This window comes from Oncorhynchus keta, chromosome 30 (genome assembly GCF_023373465.1).
Source record: "Oncorhynchus keta strain PuntledgeMale-10-30-2019 chromosome 30, Oket_V2, whole genome shotgun sequence".
Taxonomy (NCBI): domain Eukaryota; kingdom Metazoa; phylum Chordata; class Actinopteri; order Salmoniformes; family Salmonidae; genus Oncorhynchus; species Oncorhynchus keta.
In genome coordinates this window covers 48119439-48140172 of record NC_068450.1, presented here as the reverse complement: position 1 = coordinate 48140172, position 20734 = coordinate 48119439, and the positions used below count along the sequence as shown (strand labels likewise).

At 40.4% G+C, this 20734-nt stretch overlaps 1 protein-coding gene across 2 annotated transcripts in view; it reads left to right on the top strand.

The window, feature by feature from the left end:
• The window catches only part of LOC118363570 (gamma-aminobutyric acid receptor subunit alpha-2-like), a 61202-nt gene extending 53983 nt beyond the window's left edge, over positions 1–7219 (top strand). For both annotated transcript variants that reach the window (XM_035744549.2, XM_052488493.1), the window contains one exon: positions 1636–7219. In XM_035744549.2, coding sequence (XP_035600442.1) covers positions 1636–1944 — 309 coding nt within the window. In that variant the 3' untranslated portion in view covers positions 1945–7219. The remainder of the gene's footprint in view (positions 1–1635) is intronic.
• The last annotated feature ends 13515 nt before the right edge of the window (positions 7220–20734 follow it).

Here is a 20734-nt window from a genome sequence, read left to right as displayed (position 1 = left end):
ATGAATTATTATTATGTATTTTATGCACTCATTTGAGATAATTCCTAGGCCATATTTTTAACCGAATGTTGCAATTGCGATTTGACTTGCAATTTAGATCAAAACACTTGAAACTGTTGGAATCATGGAAAAATAATGATTATTCGAATTCTATAGTTAGAAGATAATAGTGGGCACTTTGAATACAGTATTTGACTTGACAAAGAATACAAATGCCAGGGAGGAGTTATTGTGACAGGGTAGGAACCAAAGTGTTGGTCAGTGTTTCCTAGGGGACCCTATAATCTTTGGTCACATTAAAGCTGCATTTCAAACTCATACCCTCATCCACTTACCCTTGCCTTATGCCCTTGGGGGAATCCCCATCACCATCTTGGACGTCAGTCCAAACGATTAGCCAAAAAAGGGAAGTTCGCAATGTAAGCCCCTCAGCCCTCGTTTTTAATTGGGTTTGCGAGTGTACAATTATGTTCTCTTCGGGGCCTGAAAAGCCCCAGAATTCAATCCGCAATGATTGTACATCCGCTAAGAAAAGTCAGCCCAAACTTAAAACCTCAACGTCAATATGGATAAGTCAACATACAAGTGTAAGTAAAAACTAAATGTAAAAAGGTTAGAAATTGTGCTACTAATGCACATGACGGCATAAACACATCTCGTAAAATGACGGCACAAACACATCTCGTTTTTGTTTGCTTAGCTTTTGGAAATTGTAGAAATAAAAAAAAATCATTCTTCAGAAGTTCCAGCTAGGCATGCTAACATTAGTTAGATGATTAATTTGCTAGCTATCATACCGTAGGTGTATATTAATAATTATATAGTTAATATAAGTAGACATGCAATCATAATTAATAATCATAAGTAGCACATATAAAGCAGCTACCCGTGGCTGAAAACACAATAATCGCGGGATGAACGAGTGACAAATGTATATATATATATATTAGAGGAAAGAAGAACCTTTACAGTGTTCACAATGAACTGGCAGAGAAGTTTGAATGGCGAGAGCTTCTCTGGTATGATGTGATCACATTGGCTGGTGGTAATAATGCAACAAACGCGAATTGTCTGTTCTCTCCGTGCCCAATGTTCATGTTTACAACCCAATTCATAACATCAGAATGCCCCATGTAAGAAGGTTTCCAATCAAATGTATGAATTAAGTTAGAACGTTTGCCTATCAGTCTAATTTGCATAAACATTGTGATTGGATGACAGCTGTGAGGGTTATCGAATCAGGGTCATATCCTCTGATCTCCTCGAGCTCATTAATGATAGAATGTTCATATTTGACGATTGCAGAAAGGCCAGTCTTATTGTCAAATGACAGGAGTGGCAAGGAGTGGAATGTAATAGCTGAACAGAGATGGCAACCAGGCTATCACATTGTAATTCCCTGCTAAAATGTTGACAGTATGGTGTTCGACAGCACATCCAAGACCCGGCTGGCATTCATTCTGCCACTTCTCTGCATTTAGATTGATGCATTACCCTATCCCAGATCCCATTAATTATTATTAGGAACCTCCCCAGGGTGCATTCATCATCTAGGACTGTCTGGAACACATGCTAGCCGGAAGTGACAGGTCTGTCTGATGACTGCTAGCTACTAACTTTTGCTCTTTCCCACAGAAAAAAGAGAAGGCCTCCGCCATGAAGAAGAACAACGCGTACGCCGTGGCGGTGGCCAACTATGCACCCAACATCACCAAAGACTCTGGGTTGTCCACCATCGCCAAGGGCGGCGCTCCTGACCCCAACATGGCGGTCGGCAAGGTGGGTGGCAAGGCAGACCCAAAGAAGACTTTCAACAGTGTGAGCAAAATCGATAGGATTTCGAGGATTATGTTCCCGGTCCTGTTTAGCAGCTTCAACTTAGTCTATTGGGCCACATACTTAAACAGAGAACCTTATATAAAGGATATGGTGCGCTCAACCTAGAGGCCCCTCCCTCCTGCATTGTAATATATCCGAATTACGGGACTAAAAGACTTAGCAAATACGACTAGTATCTGCTAACTCTTGGTTCGTTGGTGCAAGACAGACAAGCCCTGGATTGCTTTGTGCCCCTCTCTTTCCTGTTTTTTCTACACCACTTTCTGCAGTGCTTTTGGAAACAACTGGCCTTTGTAAATACAGCATAAATGTACAATCATGACTTTTGTGTGTTTCGTGATATAATCAGTGAACAATACATTTATTTTGCGTGCTTATGTTCTGTTGACCATTGATGGCTCCATGTTTGAATAGTTTATGAAAAGGAACCTCGAGATGTTTATTTTAGTCAAAAAGTTTTAGAAATTATTATTCTTTTTTTATATATATATATATATATTTCATCTTATTTATTTTTAAAACATTCGTGGGTTAAGTATGTAATATTTCTCAGCGACCAGAATTTCTCAATTATGTATAAAGTTATCTTTTTCTATACAAGCCAATACAAAAACATATGAAAAAATTGTAAATGCTTATGTTTTATTGAAATGTGGTATATTATTTTGTTAAACAAAATATCAACATAAGCAAAACAAACAATGTTTTTTGTGTGTTGATTTACCATACTGTGTAACGATTGATTAATTGATTTTATTTGCCAGTAAAAAAAAAAAACATTTACCCACAGTACATACATTTAAAAACATGACAGGGATAACACAAAAAAGTCTTGACTTATTTCCATTGTGAAGCCTTAAAATGGAATGGATGAAGGGGTTGTTTGAAGCGTTTGAGGGAGGGTGGGAGCATCAATGATCTCAGTGGAGGGAGAATCATGGTAGCAGGCAGGGAGGCCTGACAGTCAGTCAGACACGGACAGGTCCGTAGCCTCAGCCACGCATCCCACCGTCTGTGTAGCCATTTTGGCTCAGACTAAGTACAGTGCCTTCGGAAAGTATTCAGACCCCTTGCCTTTTTCCCCATTTTGTTACATAACAGCCTTATTCTAAAATTGATTAAATCAATTAAAATCTTCAGCAATCTACCCCAGCATCATCCCTACAGTGAAGTATAGTGGTGGCAGCATCATGCTGTGAGGATGTTTTTCAGCGGCAGGGACTGGGAGACTAGTCAGGATCGAGGGAAAGATGAACGGAGCAAAGTACAGAGAGATCCTTGATGAAAACCTGCTCCAAAGCGCCCAGGACCTCAGACTGGGGCGAAGGTTCACCTTCCAACAGGACATCGACCCTAAGCACACAGGCAAGACAAGCAGGAGTGGCTTCGGGACAAGTCTCTGAATGTCCTTGAGTGGCCCAGCCAGAGCCCAGACTTGAAACCGATCTAACATCTCTGGAGAGACCTGAAAATAGCTGCTCCCCAGCTAACCTGACAGAGCTTGAGAGGATTTACAGGGAAGAATGGGAGAAACTCCCCAAATACAGGTGTTCCAATCTTGTAGCGTCATACCCAATTAGACTCAAAGCTGTAGTCGCTGCCTAAGGTGCTTCAACAAAGGACTGATTTAAAGGGTCTGAATACTTATGTAAATGTGATATTTCAGTTTTCTTTTTAATTTCAACTTTTCTTTGTCATTTTGAGGTATTGTGTATAGATTCATGGGGAAAAATAATTATTCTATATTTTTAGAACAAGGCTGTAGCGTAACAAAATGTGGAAAAAGTTAAGTGGTTTGAATACTTTCCAAGGGCACTGTACGTAGCTTGTCATTCATACTTATGTGCAGTACTCACATGGGTGATGCTACTGCTTCCGTCAGGCGCTGAAAGCTCACCACACTTCTGTATGAAGTAGTTTGTGTTTCACTTCGACAAGCCATCGCAGTCCTCTCTCTGTTCTGCTCATCACTGTGTCAGGATGTTTCAAGTTGATAAAATTATATTTGGATGATTGTCCATTCTACATTGGAGGCAGGTGCCATTTTCCTTGCTCAAAACAGCACTGAACTGTGCAAAAAAAGAAGGGTGCAATTTTTCCCCTTTATACTTCTATTCATCAAATTTTAAGTTAGGACATGTGGAAGGCGGAGGAGCTCCAGTACAGTAGGTGGCGTTAATGCACAATAATGTTGGATGCCAGCCGCCGATAAACCCCAGAATAAGGGCACTGTTATCCCGCAGTACTGTTAACGATGGCGAGCTCAGGTGTTCAGCAGGCCGGAGCGAAGGACATTGTGTGCTAGCTTAGCCAGCTAGTCCTAAGGAGGACTCCGGTACACAGCAGGTGGGAGCGACACTGTGTGCTAGCTCACTAGCAAGCTAGCTAGCACAAGGTGTTGCTAAATATTAAGCTAGCTAGTATACAGTGTCACCCGAGCCTCCCATCTGCTGTGCTAGCGGGAGGCGGGGATGACTAGTAGACAGTGTCCTACCCCACGCCTGTCGGGCACTGTTTATGCCGGTACACAGCAGGCGGGAGCGACACAGTGTGTTAGCTTGCACAGAGTGTCGCTAACTAGCAAGCTAGTTAGTTAGATAGCACACGGTGGCGCCCTAGCCTCCCGTCCTCTGCTGTGCTAGAGGGAGGTGGGGGCAACGGTAGACAGTGTCCTTCGCCACCTGCCTGTCTGGCACTGTTTTCCCGCAGTTCTGTTAAGAACGGTGAGAGCAGGTGTTAAGCAGGCGAGAGCGAAGGACACTGTCTACTGGTGTCGCTCCCGCCTGCTAGCAAGGACTCCAGTAGGCAGGGGCGAAAAAACTCTGATAAGACTTTCATTTCCCTTTTGACACATGTATATCATATCAGAAGGCGGATATTATGTATCAGCGCGTTAAAATGTGCTTTTACATGCTTTTCATTCACTGAGGTTTGATTCCTGGTTGGTGCTACAGTGTACTTCCATGTCTGATTTCATTGACTCTCTCCTTTAACTGCCCCTAATTTACAAATGTTTAGCTACAACTTCTGAGTCCGTTGGAGAGGATCAGCTTGAGCAAAGTGAGGTGTATAATCACTGATCTTCAAATAGTATTCGCTGGCTAATAATAGGCTTTGTGAGATTAAGATTCGCAGAGCTACGCCTCCCCTGGCGTAGGCGATCCCCCCCACCAAACACACACACACACAACCAGACATTGACTGACTGATTGGAGACAGCTTGTGTCAATTAAATAACACTTCCTAGGATTTTCTACCTGCAGGAAACCTAATGGATAATGCTGGAAATACTGGTAAATGCCAAAACAAAAGCCGAAAATCATGGCCCTACACATGACATATTTTGAAAAGTAAAAGTTTAGGCACAGCTTATTGGCAGTTTATTTTGATTTGTTATGAGGGTAGCATTAATTTTATCTACCATCATTCAGTACATTGGTTAAATACATTTTCCACCTCACAAACACAAATAGAATACAGGTGTGTTTGCGAGAGAGAGAAATGTCGCCCAACATCTATGTTAGTTATGTACACTGTCACACTGACCTTGTTGATGAAGATTGTTGAGCACCCAGAACTGAATGGAACTTATTTTGTCATGAACAGGCTTTGTATGAAGTGGCATCAATAGGATGTGTTGTTTGATTGCTACAATGGTGCTAGCCTGTTCTAAATCCTCAGATCAATTTAGCCATAATTCAAAGACCCAATAGACCAAACACCCACAAGTGCTTCAAAACAAAATTGCACCAGTGTCTACATATTATTATTACATATTGTTTACATTTATATGAAGTTATGTCATGTATATATTTCCTAAGTTTGTGTTAAATAATGTACGTCTTCTACCAATTTGCTCACCATCAACTGTTTCAATGGTTATGTACTGTACAGGGCCCAGAGTCTTTCATGGTCACATGGTCAGGGAAAACTCAGGGCACTAGCTATGAATGTGTTCATCAGATCTTTACAGATGTTGACATGCAACATTTCATGTTTACATACTGTATGTTTGTTATTCACCTTGCAGTTACAATTGATTTCAAAAGTTAGATGTTGTGCATAGACATTATACCTTAAATTAAGTCTTAACAAATCACCTGTGTCTCAAGAGATTTGTGCATATATTATTAACTATTGAAGTGAACATTTTCATGGATACTTCTACTATTGCCAAAATTGGCGCCGTAGACAACAATTTCAATTGTTTTGTTTTGCTATTTAGTTTGTCTGACAAATTAACACTAAAGTGTGTCGTGAAAATCTTCCTAAAACAACACGACCACATGATGGTGTGGAGCACACATTCGTGAGAGTGTCATGTGAAATGTGATACAATGTGGCACTACTCTCTCTCAGTCATCACCTCTAGTCTAATCCAATATCAATCTAAAAGTCTGATCTCATATCATTTGAGAAGTCATATCGATCTAATTGCAGATGTTCCACTGTGATGTCTCGTGGGAATCCAAGTTCACTGTCATTATCTTTGATGATTCGTTCGCACGTTGTGATCTATTTCAAATTAAATGTGACTCGTGCAGACAGGTGAAAAGAAGAAGACTCCTCAGTTGAGCCTCTGTACCAGTTCAAGTCGCTTGAGAAATGTCGGGATGAGTGTGTGGATGCGATGCTCAGTGTTTGCTACAGCAACATGACTACGGGGCCAAAGAAGGGATCTTGGCACCATTGCAGTTTACCAAGCAGTTTTACTCATCAGATTGGATATGGAGGTAGAATGAGTAGTGTGCTGTTCGGATTATATGAGCTTTTATAAGGACGCCGCATCACGGTTCATCTGACGAAATGTCAAAGCAATAAAAAATAAAAAATGACGGATGAAATTGTCACAACATGGTGTAAATATGGATTGTGTTTGTGCTTTGGAGGATAGTGCATGCGAGTGTTTGACGTTGTGTTGTAGGGGGGTGCCAATACACTCTGCTGAGCAGCACCAGCGTTAATTCATTTATTCATATTCATGACTATACAGTAGTTTAGACTGCATAGTCTTGTATTCATTTGCATAGTCTCATCACCATAGTCTGTATGACACTGCCATTCTACAGTCTCTGGATTGTTTGACTTGAAAATTGATGTGAAAGATGCAATGGGGCCGTCTGTATTCAAAGTACTTATCTGTCCATGAGCTATTGTTATACACTGACGTAGAATCAAACAAAACAAAAATACATGTTTTTTTTACCCTTATTTTCCAAATGGTCTGGTAATTTGGAATCATTTTGACCCCCAATATCTTTTTCATGTATTTGAATATGACGGTATAAGGAACACATCCATAGAAATCCACCTGACATTCCTACCCAAACAGCTTCTATTTTCTACAAACTCCAATTGTAATTCTTTCCATAGCGGCAAACTAAAAAGACAGAGAATTTCTGAATAAAGTATTCCATTAATTAATTATACATTTGGGTCTTTTGATTTCTCTCCACTGCTTCTCCATTGATCGGGATGTCGTGGATGAATTATGCTGAACAGAAATGTAAAAGCAACATGCAACAATTTCTAACATTTGACTGAGCTACAGTTCATATGAGGAAATCAGTCAATTGAAACAAATTCCTTAGGCCCTAATCTATGGATTTCACATGACTGGGAATACAGATATGCATCTGTTGGTCACCGATACCTTAAAAGAAATGGGCCTCAAAATGGACCTCAGGAGCATTCAAATTGCCATCGATAAAATGCAATTGTGTTGGTCGTCCTTAGCTTATGCCTGCTCATAGCATAACCCCACCGCCACCATGGGGCACATTGTTCACAACGATGACATCAGCAAACCACTCGCCCAAACGACACCATACACGTGGTCTGCGGTTGTGAGGCCGGTTGGACGTACTGCCAAATTCTCTAAAACAATATTGGAGTCGGCTTATGGTAGAGAAATTCACATTACATTCTCTGGAAACAACACTGGTGGACATTCCTGCAGTCAGCATACCAATTGCATAATCCCTCAAAACTTGAGACTTGATAAAATTGCACATTTTAGAGTGGCATTTTATTTTCCCCAGCACAAGGTGCACCTGTGTAATGTTCATGCTGTTTAATCAGCTTCTTGATATACCACACCTGTCAGGTGGATGGATTATCTTGGCAAAGGAGAAATATTCACTAACAGGGGTGTAAACAAATTATTGCAGAACATTTTTGAAAAATAAGCTTTTCCTGCAAATGGAACATGTGTATGAAGCTACACACAATAACCCAATCTACACACAATAACCCATAATGACTAAGCAAAAACAGGTTCAGAAATTGTAGCAAATGTATAAATAAATAACTAAAAATAAAATACCTTATTTACGTAACTAAGAAGATAGTCCCATCACCATGTGATTCAGGTACTCAGTCACCACATACCTGTCCGAGAACTGGTCTGGGTTCACTTTGCTGATCTTCTCCTTCCCATGCTCCTACAACACAATATGAGAGTTATAACCTTTGTGATCACTGTTCCCAAACAAGGGCTACCATATTTTAGGTTCACATGACATACAATACAGTACATTCGAAAAGTATTCAGACCCCTTGACTTTTTCCACATTTTGTTACAGCCTTGTTCTAAAATGGATGAAATTAAAAATGTCCCCATCCATCTACACACAATACACCATTGTGACAAAGTGAAAACAGTTTGTGACAATTTTGAAAATGCATTACAAATAAACAGAAATACCTTATTTACATAATTATTCAGACCCTTTGCTATGAGACTCGAAATTGAGCTCAGATGCATCCTCTTTCCATTGATCATCCTTGAGATGTTTCTACAACTTGATTGGAGTTCATCTGTGTTAAATGACATAGATTGGACAAGATCTTGAAAGGCTCACGCCTATCTATATAAGGCCCCACAGTTGACAGTGCATGTCAGAGCAAAAAACCAAGCCACGAGGTCGACATAATTGTCTGTAGAGCTCCGAGACAGGATTGTGTAGAGGCACAGATCTGGGGAAGGGTACCAAAAAATGTCTGCAGCATTGAAGGTCCACAAGATTACAGTGCCCTCCATTATTATTAAATGGAAGAAGTTTGGAACCTTCCTAGATCTGGCCGGCCAGCCAAACTGAGCAATCAGGGGAGAAGGGCCTTGATCAGGAAGGTGACCAAGAACCCGATGGTCACTCTGATAGAGCTCCAGAGTTCTTCTGTAGAGATGGGAGAACCTTCCAGGAGGACAAACACCGCCGAAGCACTCCACCAATCAGACATTTATGGTAGAGAGGCCAGATGGGAGCCACATCCCGCTTGGAGTTTGCCAAAAGGCACCTAATGACTCTTAGACCTTGAGAAACAAGATTCTCTGGTCTGATGAAACCAAGATTTAACTCTTTGGCCTGAATGCCAAGCGTCACATCTGGAGGAAACCTGGCATCATCCCTACAGTGAAGGAGCACCTGGGAGGAGGTGCTCTTATTCTCCATGGACTTTACAGTGTCCCAAAATATTTTGGAGTTTGTGCTACAGGATGCATAGTTCTGTTTGAAAAAGCTAGCCTATGCTTTCCTGTCTGTGTATGTTGATTCCTATCTTCCCTGAAAAGTTGCATACCGCGGGGGCTATTCGATGCTAATGCAGTACGCCACAGGATGTTTTTGTGCTGGTCAAGGGCAGTCAGGTCTGGAGTGACCAAGGGCGATATCTGTTCCTGGTTCTACATTTTTTGAATGGGGCATGCTTATTTAAGATGGTGAGGAAAGTACTTTTAAAGAATAACTAGGCATCGTGTACTGACAGAATGAGGTCAATATCCTTCAAGGATACCCGGGCCAGGTAGATTAGAAAGGCCTGTTCGCTGAAGTGTTTTAGGGAGCGTTTGACAGTGATGAAGGGTGGTCGTTTGACCACAGACCCATTACGGACGCAGGCAATAAGGCAGTGATCGCTGAGATCCCGATTGAAGACAGCAGAGGTGTATTTGGAGGACAGGTTGGTCAGGATGAGATCTATGAGGGTGCCCATGTTTACGGATTTGGTGTTGTACCTGGTAGGTTCCATGATAATTTGTGTGAGACTGAAGGCATCTAGCTTAGATTGTAGGACGGCCGGTGTGTTAAGCATGTACCAGTTCAGGCAGTTCTATCTTGTCAGAAAATGTTATAGTTAGGGATGGAAATTTCAGGGTTTTTGGTGGCCTTCCTAAGCCAGGATTCAGACACGGCTAGGACACCTGGGTTGGCAGAGTGTGCTAAAGCAGTGACTCAAACCAACTTAGAGAAGAGGCTTCTAATGTTAACATGCATGAAACCAAGGCTTTTGCGGTTACAGAATTCAACAAATGAGTGCACCTGGGGAATGGGAGTGGAGCTAGGCACTGCAAGCCTGGATTAACCTCTACCTCACCATAGGAACAGAGGAGCGGCAGGGAAGCCTAGTGGTTAAAGCGTTGGACCAGTAACCGAATGGTTGCACGTTCGAATCCCTGAGCTAACAAGGTACACATTTGTTATTCTGCCCCTGAACAAGGCAGTTGACCCACTGTTACTAGGCCGTCATTGAAAATAAGAATTTGAACTTAACTGACTTGCCTAGTTGAATGAAGGTTAAATAAAAAAATAAAAAAAGAGTAACGCAGGAGTGGGATAAGGGTACGGCTAAAGGCTATAAGAACTGGTCATTTAGTGCTTTCGGAACAGAGAGTAAAAGGAGCAGGTTTCTAGGCACGGGAAGAATAGCTTCAACTAAGTACTAACTAAAAGGTCTGAATAAATGTGATTTTAAAAAGTATTATTTTTTGATACATTTTTTTTTTTTAAAGAAAAACATTTCTTTGTCATTTTAGAATAAGGCTGTAATGTAACAAAGTGTGGAAAAAGTCAATGGGTCACAATACTTTCCAAATGCACTGTAGTTCACTACTCCCCCAACACTGGTGATGGCAAGTGATAGCGAGACAGAGGGCAGAGTTGGAGATTGGATTGGAACTGCAAGTCTTTTAGCTGATAGCTTTCAAGTGTTGGCCATCTAGAATTAATCACTCTGTGTAAACCTGTTCAGGGAGTTCAGTTTCACCATTGTGTATACATGAGGAAAAAGCGAATTGGCTAAAGATGAACTTCCACATCTACATAGTTACAAATTGATTGACTATCCACCTCAATCTGGCCTAAAGACAAAAGTTCCTAAATAGCAACCCTTAACCACCTAAAAAGGGAGGAACTCTTTGAAATAAAACACATAGAAAGTACTCAAACTTAGCCCAACAAGACCCTTCTATCCCCTATCAAGTGTACTAAAATGCCAGTAATTTATCCAGCGCAATCCTGAATTCGTCAATTATATGCTGCATCCTGGCACTTTCGGAATAGGCTGTCCTTCGCACTGGATAAAGCTTACCACAGTGACTAAGGTGTGTTAAATGGAGAATACTGGTGGATTCCTCGTCATCTTTCAGAAGATGCTCTTGCCGGCAGGAATATGATTACCGATGCACACTGTCATTCAGTGGCTGCCTACCCATCTGGCTCTCCCCTTTGGTAGAGACGTTTGTGAGACGAAGCTGACCCCTAGCACGTGACAGCCCCCAAGCTTCATCATGAGTGACAGGTTCTCATTGTCATACTCCCATGCTGCCGCCCTCAGTGACTCCTGGTGGCTCAATGGGATTCTCTAGAAGTACCCGTTTCTCCCATCATGCAAATCACCATTGGGTTTGTTCATTTAATGTCCTCCATGTTATGACATTGCTACTTCAGGGTGACATTTTCACCTATTTCTTGGTGTAGTAGTAGCCTGCTGTGATCGGGAGTCCCATAGGGTGGTGCACAATTGGCCCAGCCTTGTTAGGGTTTGGCAGGTGTAGGCTGTAATTGTAAAATCCGAATGTGTTCTTAACTTGCATAGTTAAATAATATATATATATTTTTATATACTTTATCCGGAAAGACATAGAATTTCTGAGGCAGAATGCTCTCCACACAACCTTAACTTGGCGATACTATCTTCGTTCTCGATTCGGCCATAGATGGATCTTCTAAAATGTCAGTGTCCAGCTGCAGGTGGTCCATTTGAATTTAGAAAAGGCTCTGTTATTAAAATAAATATATATTTTTAAATCCATCTCAAAATTGAGGTTGATCGGAAATTATTTGTGCTACTACAAACAGTAGTCTTACCTATCAGGGGCGTCATGCACCCCAAAAATCTGAGAATCACAAAGTACATGAGGATGACATGGGGGGTTAGAGAATTTAGCATTTTTCAAACACATGAAACAGCTTTTTCCTGCAATTTAGAGCCATAGTCAATATGCTTAATTCTACGTAAACACAAATGTTTTTAATTTTTCTGCATGTCTAAGGATTCCCCCTGAGCTGTCTGTATCCGACTGAATGGTGTTTCATTTTGTTTCTCTGCATCTCTGTTAAAATCTGGGTCAAATATTATTCTTTGGGATCGGTGTCCCTTCCACAGGACGGTTGAGCTAACGTAGGCTAATGTAATTAGCAAGAGGTTGTAAGTAACAAGAACATTTCCCAGGACATAGACATATCTGATATTGGCAGAAAGCTTACATTCTTGTTAATCTACCTGCACTGTCCAATTTACAGTAGTTTTTACAGTGAAATAATACCATACTATTGTTTGAGAAGAGTGCACAATTTTCAACATGAAAAGTTATTAATAAACAAATTAGGCACATTTGGGCAGTCTTGATATAAAATGTTTACAGAAATGAAATGATTCATTGGATCAGTCTAAAACTTTGCACATACACTGATGCTATATAGTGGCCAAAATCTATATTGCACCTGGGCTGGAATAATACATTATGGTCTTTCTCTTGCATTTCAAAGATGGTACAAAAACACATTTTAGTTTTTTTTCTTTGTATTATCTTTTACCAGATCTATTGTGTTATATTCTATGACATCCCTTTCACATTTCCATAACCTTAAAAGTGTTTCCTTTCAAATGGTACCAATAATATGCATATCCTAGCTTCAGGGCTAGAGTTAAAGCCAGTTAGATGTGGGTATGTCATTTCAGGCTACATTATTTTAAAACTGGGGCTAATCCTTAAGAGTTAAAGGAATGTGAGTCTTATTTAGTACATTTAGATATGACTTGCTTTTCTAAAGTCTACCAAAACATGCCAGCAGACATGTCAGCTAAAATAATCAATGGCTTCTTTGTAGTATGGCCTATCTAAAGGCAACTTCATAAAATTGGTAGCTAGTAGTATTACAGCGAAACAACATTAAATAATACAGTACATACACATGTAGACATGCATATATATACACTACCGGTCAAACGTTTTAGAACACCTACTCATTCAAGGGTTTTTCTTTATTTTTACTTTTTTCTACATTGTAGAATAATAGTGAATTCATCACAATTATGAAATATCACATATGGAATCGTGTAGTAAACAACAAAAAAAAGTGTTAAACAAATCAAAATGTATTTTGTGTGAGAGATTTTTCTAAGTATCTACCCTTTGCCTTGATGACAGCTTTGCACACTTCTGGCATTCTCTCAAGAAGCTTCATGAGGTAGTCACCTGGAATGCATTTCAATTAACAGGTGTGCCTTCTTAAAAGTTCATTTGTGGAATTTCTTTCCTTCTTATTGCGTTCAGCCAATCAGTTGTGTTAGAATTAACAGGGTTAAAGTAACAGACACATCTCAACATCAACTGTTCAGATGAGACTGTGTGAATCAGGCCTTCCTGGTCAAATTGCTGCAAAGAAACCACTACTAAAGGACACCAATAAGAAGAAGAGATTTTCTTGGGCCAAGAAACACGAGCAATGGACATTAGACCAGTGGAAATCTGTTCCAACCACTGTGTCTTTGTGAGACGCAGAGTAGATTAACGGATGATCTCAGCATGTGTGGTTCCCACCGTGAAGCATGGAAGAGGTGTGATGGTGTGGAGGTGCTTTGCTGGTGACATTATTGGTAATTTATTTAGAACTCAAGGCACACTTAACCAACATGGCTACCACAGTATTCTGCAGCGATACGCCATCTCATCTGGTTTGCTCTTAGTGGGACTATCATTTGTTTTTTCAACAGGACAATGACCCAACACACCTCCAGGCTGTGTAAGGGCTATTTGCCCAAGAAGGAGAGTGATGGAGTGCTGCATCAGATGACCTGGCCTCCACAATCACCTGACCTCAACCCAATTGAGATGGTTTGGGGTGAGTTGGACCGCAGTGTGAAGGAAAAGCAGCCAACAAGTGCTCAGCATATGTGGGACTGCATTTCAATGTAGAAAATAGTATTATATTTTATTTTAATTGAATGAGTAGGTGTGTTCAAAATTTTGACTGGTACTGTGTATATATAGTAACAGTCAAAAGTTATATATATATATATATATAAAATTACAGGACAAAATCTGAGGGGCACATGCACCTGTGCCCCCTATGGGTACGATGCCTCACCTACCTATCCTGTAATGGCTAATGGAGCATCATATTATCCATTACAATCTTTTAGCTAGGCTAAACAGATGTCATAAAAGGTGACGTCAAAGGTCTCGGATGACAAATACCTAAAAATAGCGCGCTCCTCAATCTCTCAATGTGGACATGGACTCTGATCAAAGATGATGTAAACACTTCCCATCTATCGTGCTGTGGCACTTCCTCATTTAAATATGACCCTCTACTGTCAGTGTGACATTCCTTGGGTGGTGCACTTCCATAGGAATTAACTTACGATAACAACACATAGTTATACCTACACTTTTCAGTGACATGCTAGCTAGAACCAACTCTGTAAAAAGGTAAATGTGGATAGGTATTTCTTGCCGTCACTGATTGTCACTTTTTGTAAACATTATAAAAAAGGCACAAAAAATAAACCTCATTGAACTATATCTTTTGAGTGGTGGACCATTATTGATACACAGGGGAAACTGATGAGCGTGAAACACCCAGCAGCGTTGCAGTTCTTGTCACACTCAAACGGGTGAGCCTAGCACCTACTACCATACCCTGTTCAAAGGCACATAAATCTTTTGTCTTGCCCATTCACCCTCCGAATGGCACACATCCACAATCCGTGTCTCAATTGACTCAAGGCTTAAAAATCCTTAATTAACCTGTATCCTCCCCTTCATCTACACTGATTGAAGTGGATTTAACAAGTGACATCAATAAGGGATAATGGCTTTCAACTGGATCCACCTGGTATGTCATGGAAAGAGCAGGTGTTCCTAATGTTTTGCAAACTATGTGTATGGTTGAGGGGAAATAAGATCATACAACGTTTCCATTGACTGTTATTATAAAATAACATTGTATGGATTTGTAAGAATATTCATCAAGTCAGTGTGTTTTTGCTTGCTGATTCACTGCACTCTGAATCTGTGTTTTCTATGAAAAAATGTTTGAGGAGAAAATAGACTCTGTAAACAGTTTCCTTGGTAACCATCGAAAGAAGGGATTTTCCTTTTTTAACAGCTAAGCTTCCCATGATGGTACAAAGGCTAAGAATATGAACAATTAAGAAGACTTCGTCTGGACAAAGAGTATCCATGCCACGAAATTACAAACATGTCTCACCAAAATGAATACCCTCTTATCACTCATATTCATCTGACATTTTAAAGACATCGACATCATGATGCCCTCTGCAATCTTTGCAATGTACAAAATGTGCCCTTGAGGAGCAGCAGAGTGTAGAAAATGAATACTCTGACCCATACGTAGGATGTTACACTATGGATGTTAGATGATGCGTTTAGAATTACAGAACAAAGCAACCCTTGCCAAGTTTAGTACCGTGTCACTGACCAGTGACCATAATACGTTGTTCTGAGCAGAAGACCATTGAGGTCTGCTACACCAAAGCAGTCGGTTCTCATAATGCAAGTAGATATTGATAGTGGTCACTGTAAGGGTAAATACACTTTCTGAGCGCTGTATGCATCCCTCAATATCTGAAATAGCTCCAAAGACAAGACTGAAATGGGTCAGATTTCATGTGCAAAACGGTATCATTTCATTCACATTCAGTCACTTATTGTTGAAAGGTAACTGCATTGCTGTTTGGTAATTACGGTAGACGTTTTTTTTTAACCAGCACAATAATGCAACATTACAGGACAGTGCAACTGCTAATGTATGAAAATGATGGATCATTTTAAATGTAACTCTTCCTTTACAAAGGGAAAAGTAAATATGGCCCGATCTAAGTCAAATTTGAAAGACCAAGGTCATAAGAGACTATGATCGCTGACATGCCTTTGGACTTGGCATCTTGCATGGATGGCATGATCTGTCCATATGGGCCTAGCTCAGAAGCCCACGCCAGTCCAGATGGCCTATGCTCAGCTGTCTGACAAGAGACAAACAGGATCCTAGCAGAGGCCATTTCCCTGACGATGCCAGGTGTCCAACATACTCCAAATCATACTCTGGTTCTTAATGGAGTTTGAGATCAGGAACTGATGAGACAGGTGACTTCAAAGTGGTCAGTGCTTTAAAATGTGCTTGAAAATTCATTATTATCCTTCCTCGTTTTTCAACCATTCCACAAATTTCTTGTTAACAAATTATAGTTTCGGCAAGTCGGTTAGGACATTTACTTTGTGCATGACACAAATAATTTTTCCAACAATTGTTTAGACAGATTATTTAACTTATAATTCATCGTATCACAATTCCAGTGGGTCAGAAGTTTAAACAGCTTGGAAAATTCCAGAAAATTATGTCATGGCTTTAGAGCGAGTGTGTGAGCAAGGAGGCCTACAAACCTGACTCAGTTACACCAGCTCTGTCAGGAGGAATGGGACAAAATTCACCCAATTCATTGTGGGAAACTTGTGGAAGGCTACCCGAAACGTTTGACCCAAGTTAAACCATTTAAAGGCAATGGTACCAAATAGTAATTGAGTGCATCTAAATGACTTAAATGTAAATGTAAATGTAAATGTAAACTTCTGACCCACTGGGAATGTGATTAAAGAAATAAAAGCTGAAATAAATCATTCTCTCTACTATTATTCTGACATTTCACATTCTTAAAATTAAGTGGTGATCCTAACTGACCTAAGACAGGGCATTTTTACTGGGATTAAATGTCAGGAATTGTGAAAACTGAGTTTAAATGTATTTGGCTAAGGTGTATGTAAACTTCCGACTTCAACTGTATTTGTTGATTTGTAGAAGTTCCTCACACAAAACATCTTATATCCTATCCTATTTTAGTAACCCTTAGAACAGAAAACCAAAACTCATGTTAGTAAACCACAGGGGTAATTCTAGTCATGTCACTGACAAGCCTGGCAGTTGCCATGCCAACAGTACAGTGTGCAACTTCACTTTGGAAGAGCTCCAGTCACTCAGAAGAACCTACAGTCACTCTCTCAGGAAGGAAGGAAGAAAAGGAAGACCCACCAATCAGGTCACGATTCTTTTTGCCAGTGGATGATAAGTGAGAACGTGTAGACCTAGATATAGAATATCTCTTGAATTGAGTTTATAATTAGAAGAAACCATCCATTATTAAGAGCTGAAATTCCCTATGTGGGTCAGTCTTGTGTGGAATAACTAGTGCATTTGACAAAAACCTCTTTAATGTATATTTCAATAGTGCAATGGTGGCCGATGTTTAGCAGCACGGGTCATGAAGCACTACGCATTCTGCCTCTTAACTTGTCAGTCACACCACAGTCTGCAGCTGCACGTTTCCCCTTGAGCAATTACTGAGAGATGAACAGCAGACGGTGTGCACACTCAACAGAGCCAGATCTAATCCACAGCTGTGTTGACGCCGGTAACAGGAACCTGTAATCAAGACTATTATTTTTCTTCCAATAAATGTGATTATACAGAGCCTATCCATTCCAGAAATTGGAGGAGAGAGATGACTTCATGGTCTACTTGGCAGAAATCAAATAGTAGCTGTGTGCGCATTGCCCTTTTAGTAAGCTGAAGAGGAAATGAACATCTTGATCTCTAGCCTGAGTTTGAAGTTTTTACCAACTGTAGGCTAAATCCCATGTGTGCTCAGAATACCACAGTCGACCTATAGTTAGATAAAACACACACTGTCATCTGATGAAATATAACACTTTCCAGTTGTCTTCTATACTTCTATTCACATACCTTATATTACTTTCTTTCCTCTGCAGATCTCTTATCCACAGTTTATTAGATAGAGTCCGGATTAGAAATGGCGATATAGCTCAAAATGAGATATAATGGAATGGGGGTGCTGTAATCTTGACAAAGATCTGTCTCCTGATAGCAGTGTTGGTTGTCCACTGTCAGCCGCAACCATCAGTATTCATTACAGCTTTAATTAAAATGTCATTACAGAGCATTGTCACAGCTCGCCATGCCAATGTATGATTACTGTGGACACGCAGCTTTCCATCCACAGCATTGTGTTAATGACATGCATTTGCCTCAACACGACACACATCAAATTCTGTTAGATGTAAAAAGCTCAAATTTGGAAAGAAGCACACCGCTATGGCATAATTGCTACCATTTCATGCCAGACAGGCAACTACACAAGTCTTTCATTGATTTAGCATCTTTTTGTAACGTTCCAGTTCTCCCATTCAAAGGCAAAGACATTATATCCAAGAAAATTACATGTTTTCTAGCCAAAATCATCATGGCTTTGATTATCCTTCCAAATGAGGCAACTACTGTATCTCCTGAGCTAAAAATAGAACCCTCGTTGTAAAACTGAAGTATGCGTCATGAATTCTTCATGCAATGCTCAACTAGCAATGCAGATTAGATAGAATATTGTCTTCTGGCTATAATTAGAATGAACCTATGACTATCAACATCTGCTTGTGGTAAACTGATATGATGAGATCAGATGATGACTGAATCACCACATCGTGTGAAACTAGGTGCTACAGTGGGATCTAATTTTTAAGTTACATAACTGTAAAATAACATGTAACACGAATATCAGTATGGCTAAGACAATTGATTGCTGGAAGTGATCAATAGTAGTACACTGCTGTTCAACAAGGCAATCATCAAAGGCTCAAATAGCGATGGAACCAGGGATTTAATTTAAGATTTTAGGCACTGGCCAGCCGGGTTCAAATGTCAGGGGCAAATGTCTCCGAGCATTGTACTGGTTGGAATACTAACTTAAAAAAATTAAAATAAAACAGCTTTCACCTCTCAGAAACATAGAGGGCTTTACATATAAAATATTTGGGGAATACAAATAGTTTTGGCTGACTTTAGCCATACAAAAATAAAAGGTATATAAACTCAACAAAAAAAGAAACGTCCTCTCACTGTCAACTGCGTTTATTTTCAGTTTATGAGACATAAACTGAACAAGTTGCACAGACGTGACTAACAGAAATTGAATAATGTGTTCATGAACAATCTGGTGTGGCCACCAGCTGCATTAAGTACTGCAGTGCATCTCCTCCCCATGGACTGCACCAGATTTGCCAGTTCTTGCTGGGAGATGTTACCTCACTCTTCCACCAAGGCACCTGCAAGTTCCCGGATATTTCTGGGGGGAATGGCCCTAGCCCCTCACCCTCCGAGCCCAGTGCGCCTCCACAGCCCAGTACGTCCTGTGCCAGCTCCTCGCACTCACCGTGCGAAGTGTGTCATAGTCCCGGTACAATTTTACAACTGTCACGCCCTGACCATAGAAAGCCTTTGTTTCTCTATGGTATAGTAGGTCAGGGCGTGACTGGGGAGAATTCAAGTTTATTATTTTCTCTGTTGGTGATTTTGTATGATTCCCAATCAGAGGCATCTGGTAATCGTTATTTAAGTAGCATTTCTCTCACTTGTGTTTGTGGGATATTGTTTATGTGTAGCTGCATGTTAGCCCTCCATTGTCGTCACGTTTTGTTCATTTTTTATTGTTCTGTTATATGGTTCACTTACTTTATATAAATAAAGATGTGGAACCCAGATCACGCTGCACGTTGGTCCGAGTATGCTTCAAACGATCGTGACACGTTGTCTCCCTTTTTGTTACGGACTTCGAACCGGTTTGTGACACGTCTAAGGGCATTGCGTCGAGCCTAGGAACAGCCCTTAGCTGTGGTATATGGACCATATACCACATCCCTCAGACATGATTGCTTAAATATAGCAGTAGTTTTGCAGAATACGAGAGGGTACTAAAAGAGCAAGCTTCACAACCTGCTAGTCTAGTGCATTCAGCATAATAAAAAAAAGGGTGAGCCTTGTTCATTCATTAGACTACATTTTGAAGTCTGATGTAATGTTTGCTTGGTTTGTTTTTTACTTTGATTCAATCAAAGTTCCACCCTTCATCTCTACTTATCGACCGAAAGGCTGTCCCTATGTCAAATCAAATTTAATTTGTTACACACACATGGTTAGCAGATGATGAATGAAATGTTTGAATTTAAAAGGTATGTACTGTATGTAGCCTTGAAAGATGGTACAACTGCCTGACGAACAAGTAGGCTTTAGCACAGTCTGTACAATACTGGAGCCTTTGCTAAAAGGAACAGATTGTTCTAAGGCGAATATAAGAACACAACTTCATGGTTGTGTTGGTTTGTAGTGCAACATATGCAAAATATGACTTTGGGTTCATAGATTTAGAGATTTATACAGGCCAGATTTGTGCAATATACGACTGATTGTTGTCCTATGGACAGATTCTCCCACCTCAGCTGTAGATCTCTGCAGTTCATCCAGAGTGATCATGGGCCTCTTGGCTGCATCTCTGATCAGTCTTCTCCTTGTATGAGCTGAAAGTTTAGAGGGACGGCCAGGTCTTGGTAGATTTGCAGTAGTCTGATACTCCTTCCATTTCAATATTATCGCTTGCACAGTGCTCCTTGGGATGTTTAAAGCTTGGGAAATCTTTTTGTATCCAAATCTGGCTTTAAACTTCTTCACAACAGTATCTCGACCTGCCTGGT